Consider the following 13,578-nt stretch of genomic DNA (forward strand, 5'->3'; position numbering starts at 1 on the left):
GCTGTCACAGACGTGCTTCGATACAAACTTGGGCTAAAAGGACAGAACGACGGGGCTCATGTTTTTACCTCAGAGCTTTTGACAAACAGCCCGAGCTGGTGTCGGGTAAGAAATAAATGATAATTGTAAGTATTTAACACATTAGAGTCCACTGTCCTTATTCAGATGGTTTTATTTTCATTTTTTTAACATGAAATGAGTAACTTGAATGTTTTAGCATCTTTTTCCTTCAGCAGATTCTTGAAACGTTGAGTTTGCATGTGTGAAATTAAATCCACTTTGTTTTTCATCCTGATTTTCACGACGGCTCAGATTTTATCAGCTCGTTCAGGCCGAGTGGAAAGTTTGATGGAGTGGAGCTCAGACTGAGAGGTTAGAAAAATGTCCGTTTGATTTCGCAGAAATATTCTTTCAGCCTGTCCAGGTTCTGATTTGATTTTGATGGAACTCAGCAGAAGGAAAAAGCACCTCCGTCCATCCCTCCACCCCAGTCCCACTAATATTCTCCTGCACCACCGCCCCTGATGCCCATCTCTCTCATTACTGCATTTATTTATTGAGCGCAGGAGCTGCTGGCTCCTCCAATCAGCTCTCAGTAGTGTTTATTTAGTCTGTCGCCGCCGCTCCTCCAGCACAGGAAGTGGAGGCGCATTAAAGCTTGATTATTGATGTCTGGCCCCTCACCCTGCAGTCCATCGAGAGGGGGGCAGTATTGGGGCTGGATTATTAATGCCTTCACCCCACCTCTCCCTCCCTGCCAGCGTCCAGTGTCGTTTTACAGCGTTTTTACAGCTCTCGGAGGAGCTGGAAGGTCTGTAAATCAGAGTGGAGCTGCCCGGGAGTTTCTCTCCTCAGCGAGCTGGTAGCATTAAAACTGACTGAAACATTTAGGCCACGTGACTGAACAACACATGTTCGGCTTTTGTTTTTCCTGTAACAGGAAGTGGGGGAAGTGCTGAAAGCTGCCATCAAATACTTAAAAAATAAAAAAAGATTTACCTGCTGACTCACAGGCCGGTCTGCTTCTGGTTGCACTGGGACAGGCCAAACTCAAACGTACAGATCCGAGCTGAAAATCCTTCTGTGGATCCACAAGGATGCCTGTGAGTGCTTTTTTTAGAACACTAAGACGACTCACAGGTTTTGTGATTCCAGCTTGATGTGTATTTGTGAAGATCTCTCCACAAACGTCCAGCGATCTGCATCGATACCAGGAGCTACAACCACAGGATCGGGTTTCCTGCCTTTAACTGGGCAGCGTGGCTGTGACTGCACATGTAGGCACAGCTGTTAACGAATCTTTGTTGTTTGAAGAAACGCCTTTTATATTTGGGTAAATGAAACCCTGACCACAGAACGGCAAAAACAAATCATTAATCAGCCCCATTTATGGTCATTCTGACATCATCATCGTGGAGCTGAAACAAGTACAAAAGCAGCTTGAGCTCTGAAACGCTGACGTTCACGAGAGCATCCAGAACAAGCTGTCAGACAGGAAGCTACGCCAGCAATAATAAAAGTAATCAGAGTAAAACTGTGTATCCTGAGCCTCCAGCACAGATATCATTTTACTTCATAGTTTTATGGCCGAATGAAAAGTTGTTATACCCGAAGCCGCCCTGTTCCATAAAAGCCTTTTAAAGGACTGTTTCTCCACAAGTCTTAACCCGCTGCTTGGGTTTCATCCCACCAAATTTCCCAGCATCCCCGGAGCAGCGTGACCTCAAATTCCTTCCCCTGGGGGGGCAGCTATGGCTCAGTGGTTCCCTATAAGGGCGGTTTATTCTGTACAGGTGGGACCGCCAACAATACCTCCTTTCATTCCCACCATCACGGTGAATGTTCCTCCTCCAGGACGCCGGCGTGACGTCCAGCTCGCCAGAGCAGCTACGCTACATTAACCTCTGTTAGCTGAGGAGACGAGAGAGGGAGGGGTTAGGGTGTGGGTTTGAATCCCACTGCAGGCAGCACCTTCATTTATGGAAGACCTGTTTTTGAATTTAGACGTTCTGTTTTACGGGTCTGGGGAAATCCAGAGTGAATAAATCTGCAAACATCACCTTTAACTTTGTTTTCTGGCCTTTCAAAGCTGATGAATAACAGCTGATGAGTCATAAAATGACGTGCCCACGCGAAGGTCTCTGCTCTTATCTCACCCCGTGCTTTCATTCGGTTATTCTCCTGCTTCAGATTTGAATGCTTCTCTTCCTTTGAACACATCCACAGTGTTTCGTTACTTGTGTAAAGAAAGAGATTTAATCTGGCAGCTGGTTCCCAAAGTAGGGTTGGAGGGCCCCTCCAGGGTCGCAGGTCACAGAGAATAGAAGTACACAGGAGTAGTACCTGCTCAGTTTACATGTGTGCAGCTCGGTGTGCAGATTATGTACCAGCACTCACTGATGAGTTTACGTTTGAATTTTAATAATGGGCAAAAAGCATCTGTGGACGTCGGAGAGCACCTGTGCAGCTACGCAGGTGACGCAGGGATTTGAAGCCCTGAAGGCTCAAATGCAGAATTTCAGGTGAGCTGTTGAGTTTTTTCTTTCTCTGCTCTACGTGAAGCGGTTCTTCTTAAACCGTGTGTGAATGGCTGAATGTAGTGTAAAGCGCTTTGGAGTCCTTAGGGACTGAGTAAAAGCGCTATACAAATGCAGGCCATTTACCATTTTAAACACTGGTTTTACCTGCGCACACTTCCTGTCATGTGATTAAGACCTCTGTGCTGATTGGTGCTTGGAGCTCAGCTGCTCTTTTCACAGATGGTTGTTACTGTTTCTTCTCGTGTTAGCATCGATGAATATTCATGCTCAGAGTCGTGGGAGTGCTGTGAGGACGTCCTAATGTGGCAGTAGCCCAGAGTTCCTGTGTGTGGATTGGTTACCTGAGTGGTTGGTTCTTCTGAACCATGTGCTGCTCAAAGGCGTCGCTGTGCAGACGAACCTGAGTGGACAGACTGTTTGTAGCCAGCGGCTGCTGGAGGGTTTTGTGCTGTAAGTTCAGCCTGTTTACTGTAAACAGCTGCAGAGGATGAGGAGGATGAGGAGGCCGCCGCAGCCCGAGTCTGAGCAGATTATCTCGGCCTGCAGTGGGTTGGAAGTTTGATATCTGCTGGTATGAGCGCCATGCTGAAGAAAGGCGTTTGTTGTTGACTGCAGCAGAGCGAGAAGTTGGAGACGAGTCTGAACACGATGAGGAAGAGGAGGAGGAGTGAAAGTTCACCCGCAGCGTTTGTGAACTGCGTCTGAGGATCTTCCTGCGAGGTGACAGATTCAGTCGTTTGTCTCTCTGGCGTCTTGGTCTCCACGGCGACTTTGTGTGTTTTTGTGCGTTTCAGTTGTGATAACAGCCGTGGGTGTTTTCAAAGGGAAGTGGACGCGTCAGGCGATTACCGGCTGGGGGAGGCGTGCTTCCTGTGCCGAGGGGGTCGCAGCAGATGGTCTGTCCCGAGCCTGCCTCGACTTGCCCGCCCCGTCTGACGGCGTTATCGCCGCACGCCGTCGGCTTTAAATGGAGCGAAGAGCCGCAAACAAACTGGAGGTTTTGTTGTGACGAAGAGGTGAAGAATTTTTCACTCTGTGATATAGACTCAGAGACGCCCACACACACACACACCTTTAGTAAATCCTGAGTGTGAATGTTCGGGCAGGGCGGGACTGGAGGGTAAAAAGATGTCGTCTCTCTAACACGCCGTCCAGTTTTGTTTTCGTTCGTGTCCAGAACATCGTGGATCAGCTTTAGGTGGAACTAACTTGCTAACTTCCTGCTAAACGTTGTAATTCTGTTAAAGTGGAATTAGCACATAGTTTACCTCCGTTGCCTCGCAGCATAAAACCTAATAACAGATTGACCAATCACAGCACAGCTCCTGTGTCCCACCAACACAGAGGTTTATTGGATGGATTCAGCTTGTTTTCAGTTTTAAAGATTTGTTTATGACTTTATTGCAGTTATGAAAATGGGTGTACTTCAGACTGTGTCGTGGGGTTGACTTGGGTGGGTGGCTGTGGGAGTGTGAGGAGCCAAAACCCCCCAAATCAATAATTCAGTGATGATAAATAATGTTAAGCATTATTTAATTAAATGGGTCATGAGTCACATTGGCAGCTTCAGCCTTCCATACATGATGACACATTCTGCTGTTTGTGTAGACAAACAGCAGAATGTGTCTAAATGTGCTTTCTTGCATTAATGTTTAGTAAATATTAATAAACCGTTCAGCGATGCCTGTCCTCGGATTTGAAGCCGTGTTTGTCGTGTACGCTCGACCCGCCCTGGGCGCCGTCCCGTGTGTGCGTCTTTGTTCTCCGTCTCTCTGGAGATGTGTGAAAAGTGGGTCACAGGTCGGACCCGTTTGAGGCCCGAGGGCAAATAAAAAGTGACAGACACCGGCCACGCATCGCCGCTAATTCCCTCGCACACCCCTCTGGCCCTCTCTCGGCGCCCACTAATTGCGACGTTACGTTATTAGAGCTGCGCAGGACCCGAGCGTCGGTAATTGCAGAACATCCCCGGACAAATGGTCGGGTAGTTAGTCGGGCCCTGGAGGCCAGCGCCGGGCGGCCAGGGTCACTAGGTCACGGCACGCTGAGGAGCATGCTCTCATCATCATCATCATCATCGCTCTCATGTGAGCAGGTGATTCTAATGTTTTGGCCCAAAGTGTGTGTGTGTGTGTGTGTGTGTGTGTGTGGAAGTGTTTTGGAAACGCACCTTTTTTTTGAAAGAAGTGTTATTAAAGTTAATAACTACAACGCTGCAGAAACAGAAAGCTGCTGAAGCCGCTCGTTTCGTACAGGATCAACTGAGGGGCTGCGTCGAGGCCCAGGATCAGATAAAGGAGGATTATTTTCACCGGAGAATCATGCAAAGCTGCCGTAGGAGAGCAGGGAGGAAAGCTCTGGAGCTGGAAGAGCGCAGAAATGTTTCCTCTGAGAATCGTGAGCAGCTACAGTGTTCGAACACCAGAGAGATGAATAATGAAACTAATTATAATAAAAGAGGGTTGTCTGTAGTGCTCTCTCGCCCTGTGACAGCGGGGATGGATCTGAGGCTTTCCTGATCAGCTGATGTTGAAGTCTTACTGAATCCCCTATCTCTCTCTCTCTCTCTCTCTCTCTTCTTCAGGGTTTTGGACCCACAGAGCCTGTGAGACCCAGGAGGACCTGTTTTTGTGATATTGCCCTTCACCCCATTACCTCCACCCTCCCCTTGCCTCTATCTGGAGCTCCTCCCTGCTCCTCAGACTCCTGCCGTAGAACAATAACACTATCTTCTCCACGCCCAGACCGGCACATCAGAAGGTCTTGTTGACGGTGTGGGACCCAGTCGGGTCGGTCCGGGCCTGCTGCAGGATGCCAGGTCTACCGGTCTGCGTGGCGGTGACGGCCGTCGCTCTGCTGCTGTCCCTCAGAACTGACGGTAAGATGTTTAAAAGCTGGTTGGAGTGAGCAGCTGTGCCAGTGTTTGTTTTTCAGTGTCACAGAAACACAACGGACAGAGATGATGGTGACCGTCATCAGAACCAGCACCAGGCAGCGTGTTTCTCACAGGGTCAGACTTAGAAACAGGAAGTGAAAGGCCACATGTTTAAGGCTTCATATGTCAGCTACATGATCCAGTTATTAGTGGACAAACCTGTGCTTTTATTCTGAAAGTTTAGCTGCTGTTAATCACTGAGCTTGGGCTCTTCCTGCTTCACGTTTTGTTGCCAGTGACCTCATCAGGCTGCGGTTTGGTGACAGCTTCCTGTCTCCCGGTCACATGGACTCCACCTGAGCTCCATCTTTTTTTTTTTTTTTTTATTAATCGTTTCTCGTGTCTTTTGTGTGATTGCGATGGTCCCAGTTAGTGTCGCTGGGCTCAGACGTGTCCTCTCTGACCCACGAGCTGCTCGGTTACTCATTAACCCTTCAGTTTGTCCTCGGCAGATAAGCGCTACTTCAGGCGACGTTAGCATACAGAGTCGCCGTGGGGCTCGTCTGTAAGCGGCGCCCCCCTCCCTGTGCACACAGCAGCCTTTTGTTTAAGCTGTTTTTAAGTGTCTGCCGACCGATAAGGACAGAAACAGAAATGTCACGCCGCTCCTCCTGCTTCCGATAAAATATTCCCAGCAGCTTCTTCCCGCACATTGAATTCGGCATCTGTGGGTTATTCACAGGGGAGACTTTTCCAGATCGATGGCAGCCGACGTCTGCTCGATGTTTGCAGGTGGAGACGAGCTTCACTGAAGCTGCTGTTTGGATCCTTTTAAATGTATTATAATCATAAACATGCATTTAAACCGCTTTAACCTGACAGCTGATGAAGACACATGTAGTCCCTGAGATGTGCCGTCTGCACGCTGCTTTGGGCTGAGGAAGTAAGAAAACGTACAGAAAATATCGATCGCTGTGTGGAAGTAACTTTACTGTAAACTGTGGGGGAAAAGAAACAGACAGGCGTTAATAAAAAGGCTGTAAAACCGATGAAAATGCCGTAAAAGTTACGACTTTATGGCCGGGTTCTTTGGCATTTCCACATTTTCCTTCCTGTGGCCCACATTGGACCCTTTGTAAGGCCGGTTGTGGCCCGTGGGCCTTATGTTTGAGTCCTTTGTTCTGTAACTTTGTCTCAGGGCGGAGGAGGCGTTCCAGCTTGGCGTGGATCTGAGTTAGAGGATGTGAGAGAGGTCGTCCCCTCCCTCGCCACTCTCTGACCTCCAAACACCCAGAGTCCGCTGATAAGAGCCGGCTGTAATCTCAGGAAGGGAGCGACTCTCCGCCGTCTTATCAAACTGTTTTTCCATCCACCTTCTCGCCTGCTGACTCCGCCTTCACTCCGTCAGGAAGCCACTTGTGTCTGTGACGTTTACAAAGTGACGGCGAGGTGGAGCTGACGTGTTAACGTCACTGCTCTGACTCAGACGGAGGCTCGTCAGCCAATGAGCAGCTCTCTGAGTGTCTGTAAATTTACCAAAAACGCCGTCTTCAGTCTGAGCCCATAAACCATCAGGAAAGTGAAATGTGTCATAGATGCTCTGCTGTCCCGAGCTCGTGTCCCCGTGTCCGTGACGATTCGCTGTGACATCATCATACCTGAGTTAGCTGCTCACACACACCTGTGAAGCGGATCTATTTTCTTCACAGCGAGGGCTGGAGCGGCGCTCTGAGCCCCTCCCCTCCCTGCAGGAAGCTGTTGAACTGATTGTTGCCGCTCTCACTTCCTCTCTGCACATTAACCGTTTCCTGTACGAGCTGTTGGCGGCGCTGCACTCTCCAAACAGCCATTGTTCTCCGGAAATATCCGTCAATCCCTCCGGATACTTATTCACCCTTGGAAGCGGTGTTTGTTTCCTCTCTGCGGACCCTGCCGTGGCGGCGGCGGCACACTTCGTATTTTATTTTGGAGGGCAGAGTCAGTTGAATGTTGGGGGCGGGGCTTCTCTCTAAAGCAGCATAAACACAGGTAATCACAGCACATTCTCCCACCTGCTGTCAGGCTGTGGCTCAGTCATTCGTTCATCTGATCTTTGAGTTATGATAAAGGTCACTGCCGTCTGTTGGCCATCTTTATCCCGAGGATGTTGAAGAAACCAAAGATGAGCCTGTGGATGGGCGGGTCAAGTCCATGGTTGTCTTTCATTGGCCAGCAGATTTCCTGATGAGACGGCGAGCTGCAGGGTCCAAACCAGCTGCTCCCCCGGGGCTGACGGGCCATCACACTCGCCGTTGTCCTCGGAGACGTGCCGTGTGCACTGCGAGCTGCTGTGCCGCTGGAAGGCGTGATGGTCGGTTTCACACTGATGGGCGGAGCTGCTGCTGCGGAGAGACTTTGTTTGCTTCTAGTTTTGACTTCCTCTCCTCCGTCAGCGCTGTCAGTCAGGCGAGGCCCCGCCCTCTCAGCAGTGGTTGACTTGGTACAGAGCTGTGGTGACATCACAGTGAATCCACAAACCTCCTGCAGCACGACGCCGCGGCTGTTGGGAGCAGCTCCTCGCGCTCTTCCTGCTGCGTCCGTGTTTCCGTGTTAACTCCTCCTCAGACTCCTCGCGTCCTCTCCACGGCGCTGCTCGTTGTAGGGTTATAACGAGGTTGTTAATTAGCTCGCTGGGAAGCTTTTCAGCTGCTCTCTGTCACCTTGGCAACACGAATGCATAAACATCCCCGGCAGGAAGTTGGTGAGGAGGAGGAAGGGAGGGAGGCGGTGCTCGACGGGCTCGCGTTGTAAAAGTGGAGACAAACAAAGGAGGAGCCGAGTGAGAGGATCCACATGGTTTAGATCAAAGGGTTATATTCCCGTTTCTATGGTTTCACGGGAATATTTTCCTTACAGGAGACAAACTGTCACCACTGAGAATGAAGGAAAGATGGAGGCCTCCACCTTCAGACAGCACTCAGGTCACAGTGATGCCCACAGGAGGCAGCCGGGACACAGGAAACCATGTTTCATGACGAGTCCACAGTGGGAATAAGGACGAAGAGATTATAAATAAAATAACACGTGGAGTTAGAGCATAAATGAGGAGTCGTGTGTTTCTGCTCAATATTCAAACGGTCACAGCTGATGTTTAAAACAAGTGTGAGATTAAAATCAATCAAACCTTAAAGCTGTTTATTGTAAATAAGTTAAGAGCTGATGTTGGCGTGACGGCGAGCAGAGCGGGATTAGGACATAATGTGGGAGCTCAGGTGTGTGGTGGGCAGGTAACTGTGACTCAGCACAGGCAGTAATTAAAGACTCGTGTGTTTGATTACAGACTGCAGACGGTTCAGTGTGTGAATTATAAAGCTGAGCTTTTTCACCCAGAAGGTTAAAAATAATTTAAGTTAAAAATCTAAAAGCTGGAAATCATCTGACAGGAGAAATCAGTGAGCAGACTGATGTGACTGCAGCTCATCTCAGCTTTCAAACAACCGTCTCCATCATTTAAAGTCTTTTTTTTTTTTTTTTTCTGCTGAAAAAAAATCGGCGAGCAGTGATGTCATCATTGTCTAGACCTGAAGGCCCTCATGAACCGCCCCCTCGGGCCTCTGATTGGGTGAAAGGCAGTGACGGGTGGAGCCTCTGCTCTGCCTCTGTCCACATGTGTGCTTAATAATTGTGCCGGCCGCCGGAGTGGAGACTGAGGTCTGGCAGAGAGGACGCTGGGTAATCTGACTCCCCCTGCGTGCTCTTAAAGTGGCAGCGCGGCTTGAGGGCGGAGCACGGTTGGAGCAGCCGGTGTGGTCCGAACAGAAACAGCGACATTAGGCCGCCTCGACGGCGAGCCTTGCAGGAGGAGGAATGTCCAAACATGTGAGAGCGAGAGGCGTTCCCCAAAGAAAACGAACAGGAAGCAAGTGATGACATGTGCTGCGAGGCGTCGCAGACGCACGCTTTCACAACTTCAGATAATAAAAACAGGAAACAGACGATAACTGAAGAGCTGAGAGAGACGATCCAGCTGTTCTGCATCCAGGTGTTTGTTTTACCCCGTCACATGATCGCACGATCAGTTTCTTTGAGGTGATTTTGCTCAGGATGAACTTTTGTGTTGCTCTCGGAGGGAAACGGAAACGATCAGCACATGAAAGCTGTGATTCGGTAACAGCGACTCTCGGGGAGGGGCAGGGGGAGGGCGGGACTGGAGGTGAGCTACCAGCAGGTAGTTCATGTCCAGGCATGACGGCGTGCACGTCCACATGCCGTCTTTACTCTGAGGAAGGAAGGAAGGTGACGAGGTGTTTGAAAGTGATCTGAAAGACAAATACAGGAGGAGGAGGAGTAACGTGAAGGAGAGCGGTGGCGTCAGCGCAGAAGGAGGCGCGGGGATTAGAGGAGGACTGAGATAAAGAGCAGACAGCTGATAAGAACCATCGTCCCCGTCTCTGCCTTTGATCCTCTCTCTGAAGGCGAGCCGCCACTCATACCGTCACTGTCATTATATTAATGCTGTATCCTGTATATATTGTACATACTATTGTTTGAGTACTTAGGATTGTTTTTTTGTACTTTTTATATTTTACATATATATTTATTATTGAAACTTGCACCAAGGGAGTGGCACTCCAATTTCGTTGTACTCTGTACAATGACAATAAAGGCTATTCTATTCTTCTATTCTATTCACTCGCGCCCATAAAAACCGTCAAACTTTATTTCTGCTCGGCGATCTCCGACCCGCCGTCTTGTTTGCTGTGGTCCTTATACGGAGCCGTCCTGCTCCTGCTGTCGTCAGCTGATGGAGGAGAATGTTTCACCTCCTGCAGGAGTCACTCCGAGCTGCTCTCAGCCGTCACCAAAGACTAAAAAATGTTTTAACTTCTGTTTGTTTCGTGTCCAGCCGCAGGTCAGAACCCGGACCACGTCCTGCAGGGGACGGGGGTGAAACCCGAGGCCCGGCGCCCTGGCGACAGCCCCACCATCGCACCTGAGGACCTCCCTCGATCCCTCAGCTGCTACTGCTCGGGTCACTGCCCGGACGACGCCATCAACTACACCTGCCAGTGAGTAGAAGCAGCGCAGTAGAGTCTGTCACTGCTGAGTAGAGTCCTCGTTGCTCCATCATGATGATGATGATGTCTGTCTTCAGGACGAACGGTCAGTGTTTCGCTATCATCGAGCAGGACGAGCACGGAGATGTGCAGCTCACCTCCGGCTGCATGAAGTATGAAGGCTCTCACTTCCAGTGCAAGGTGAGCCGGTCTGTGTGGGCGTGTCTGTCACTTTTCTCGCCTCTGTGTCTCCTCCCTCCTGACCTGCTGTTGTGATTGGCTCCGTTTGCTCGGCAGGACTCCCCCAACGCTCAGACCAGGAGGACCATCGAGTGCTGCAACACAGACCTGTGCAACAGAGACCTGCAGCCCACGCTGCCCCCGCTGGCCCCCACCGGTAACGTGGAACACAGATGCAGGTGTGAAGCAGGTGAGCTCGTGAAGCCGCACAGGCGACTAATGTGTGTGTGTGTGCGTGTGTGTGTGTGTGTGTGTGTGTGTGTGCGTGCGTGCGTGTGTGTGTGCGCGCGCGCAGAACGAAGCCCCCACTGGCTGGCCTTCCTGATCTCCATGACGGTCTGCTGCTGCATGCTGATCTGCATCACCGTGGTTTACTACTACAGGTAAGAGCTCACCTGGCAGCGACCGGCACACCTTCGAGTCAGCAGAGACTGTTGGACCTGCTGCTGTCGGCGGGGAGAGGCGGCGATGCAGACTTCAGTTTAGTTGGAACGCAGACATGTCTGTAGCTCATTGGCTTTCACTTCCTGTTGATGTCTGATAGGACGATAGCCGTGCATAAATCACCTGACGTGGGCTGGTGTAGTGAATTCTTACTGCTCGTAATGATCAGTCACTAAATGGTTCAACCAGCACACAACACACACTAACACATCCAAGGCAATAATGAAGTAACTAACAGCAACATCAGGAAATCACATGTGAAATGAATACGAGTAAAATCAAAATAATGTGACTGAAAGTGAGCAGAAAGCAAAACTGCAAATATTTCATGTCAAATTTGAGCCTAAAAAAAAGACGTCAAGTTAAAGAGAAAGTGCTCCTTAGCTCAGGCTTTTATTTTGGAGTCATTCTCAGAGTAAAACTGACAGCTTCCTGTTTACATTTTCTTCACTTTTACCTGTAGTAAACACACACAGACATTTTTATTATGCTCACTTTGGACCCTTTTGTAAAACTGTTGATGAATCAAACTGAGATGCGTGTGTGTGTGTGTCTGTCTGTCTGTCTGTGTGCAGGTATAAGTTTAAGAGCGACCGGCAGCGGTATCATAAGAACCATAAGGACCAGGAGCACGATGTCTTCATCCGGGAGGGCGAGTCGCTCAGAGACCTCATTCATCAGTCTCAGAGCTCAGGCAGCGGCTCAGGGCTCCCCCTGCTGGTAGGAGCTACAAACACACCTGCTCTGATTTAAAGAACAGTCAGCACCAGCAGTGACTTTACTTTGTTCTCTATTAGAATTTATTTTTGTTTCTTTGAGTTTTATTTTATCTGGTAGTTTCAGTTTGATTACAAGTGAAGGTTGTTTCACCTGTGATGTCATCGCTGTCATTGATAAAAACGGCGACGCTGGCTGCGGCGGAGGACGCTCAAGGGTCAAAGAAGAGGCTCACACACTAATACAGAGCTTTGTTTTTAAAACGGGTCAAAGGTCACAGACCACGTTAACGACCAGGAAACTCGGAGCGCCCTTCTGAAACTTCCTTTCTGCGTCCTCAGGTGCAGCGGACCATCGCCAAGCAGATCCAGATGGTACGTCAGATAGGAAAGGGGCGGTACGGCGAGGTGTGGCTGGGCCGCTGGAGGGGAGAGAAGGTCGCCGTAAAAGTCTTCTTCACCCGAGAGGAAGCCAGCTGGTTCAGGGAGACGGAGATCTACCAGACGGTCCTGATGAGGCACGAGAACATCCTCGGTAGGCTCGTGCGCCAAACACGCCCGCGTTCTCACGAAGTTACAGTGCAGGTCATGTGACCCGCGGTAAGCGAGTCGTGGGTTCTGAGCAGCTTTATGATGCCGTCCGAGCCCGAGGACTCAGAGCGTTCAACACGCCAATTTTGATTATGCACGGCGCCGCTGCCCAGCAGAAACAGCTGAACGATTATTTCAGCTTCATGAAAGTTCAGAGTGTCGGAGGAGAGAGACCGCGTTAACCACGGGCCAATAAGAAATGGTCTCCGGGTGCCTGAGGCGAATATAAAGTAAATAATGTCAGGTGGATGTTTTTACCTTCCTCCTCTGCAGGCTTCATCGCGGCGGACATTAAGGGCACGGGCGCCTTCACGCAGCTCTTCCTCATCACAGACTACCACGAGAATGGCTCGCTGTACGACTTCCTGAAGCTGACCACGCTGGACACGCAGGCGCTGCTGCGGCTCGCCTACTCGGCCGCCTGCGGCCTCTGCCACCTGCACACGGAGATCTACGGCACGCAGGGCAAGCCGGCCATCGCCCACCGCGACCTGAAGAGCAAGAACATCCTGATCAAGAAGAACGGCACCTGCTGCATCGCCGACCTCGGCCTCGCCGTCAAGTTCAACAGGTTCGCGTTTGCTCCGTGGTGCATTCTCAGGCTGTTCTGGCCTCAGCTGACCTAACCTCTCGTTGTGTTGCCATAGTGACACGAACGAAGTGGACATCCCCCTGAGCACCCGGGTGGGGACGAGACGCTACATGGCCCCCGAGGTCCTCGACGAGAGCCTCAACAAGAACCACTTCCAGGCCTACATCATGGCCGACATGTACAGCTTCGGACTCATCGTCTGGGAGATGACCCGACGCTGCGTCACCGGGGGTACGCACAAACAAACGCACACTCACACACACCAGAAGAAGAACGTCAGCCGCTGTTGGGCGCGTCAGCCGCTCTGACGTTAATACAGGTGTTGTTTCCTGTGCAGGTATCGTGGAGGACTACCAGCTGCCGTACTACGACACGGTGCCCTCTGACCCCTCGTATGAGGACATGCTGGAGGTGGTGTGTGTTAAGGGCCTGCGGCCGACGGTGTCTAACCGCTGGAACAGCGACGAGGTGAGGCTCGGACTACTTCCTGTCTGCTTTGTCTCTCTCCCGACTGTCGAGGATGTTTGTTTTATTCCAGCCTGAT

General features: G+C 50.5%; 1 protein-coding gene across 10 annotated transcripts in view; it reads left to right on the forward strand.

Moving 5' to 3' along the window:
• Positions 1 to 13,578, forward strand: part of LOC146655158 (bone morphogenetic protein receptor type-1A-like) — a 40,252-nt gene that overhangs the window by 24,488 nt on the left and 2,186 nt on the right. For 2 of the 10 annotated variants that reach the window (XM_085427847.1, XM_085427841.1), the window contains 11 exons: positions 3,156 to 3,260; positions 3,365 to 3,556; positions 5,125 to 5,418; positions 10,301 to 10,463; positions 10,550 to 10,652; positions 10,749 to 11,074; positions 11,711 to 11,855; positions 12,194 to 12,386; positions 12,716 to 13,013; positions 13,090 to 13,265; positions 13,372 to 13,502. In XM_085427847.1, the coding sequence (XP_085283973.1) occupies positions 5,352 to 5,418; positions 10,301 to 10,463; positions 10,550 to 10,652; positions 10,749 to 11,074; positions 11,711 to 11,855; positions 12,194 to 12,386; positions 12,716 to 13,013; positions 13,090 to 13,265; positions 13,372 to 13,502 (1,602 nt within the window). In that variant the 5' untranslated portion in view covers positions 3,156 to 3,260; positions 3,365 to 3,556; positions 5,125 to 5,351. Of the gene's footprint in view, positions 1 to 3,155; positions 3,261 to 3,334; positions 3,557 to 5,124; positions 5,419 to 10,300; positions 10,464 to 10,549; positions 10,653 to 10,748; positions 11,075 to 11,710; positions 11,856 to 12,193; positions 12,387 to 12,715; positions 13,014 to 13,089; positions 13,266 to 13,371; positions 13,503 to 13,578 lie in introns of all 10 variants that reach the window. The other 8 variants (XM_085427848.1, XM_085427844.1, XM_085427846.1 and 5 more) reach the window with 6 other exon arrangements.

The sequence above is a fragment of the Rhamphochromis longiceps genome, linkage group LG13, assembly GCF_057381845.1.
Source record: "Rhamphochromis longiceps isolate RC_006_pf linkage group LG13, R_longiceps_female_GT1.1, whole genome shotgun sequence".
In the NCBI taxonomy this organism is placed as follows: Eukaryota; Metazoa; Chordata; class Actinopteri; order Cichliformes; family Cichlidae; genus Rhamphochromis; species Rhamphochromis longiceps.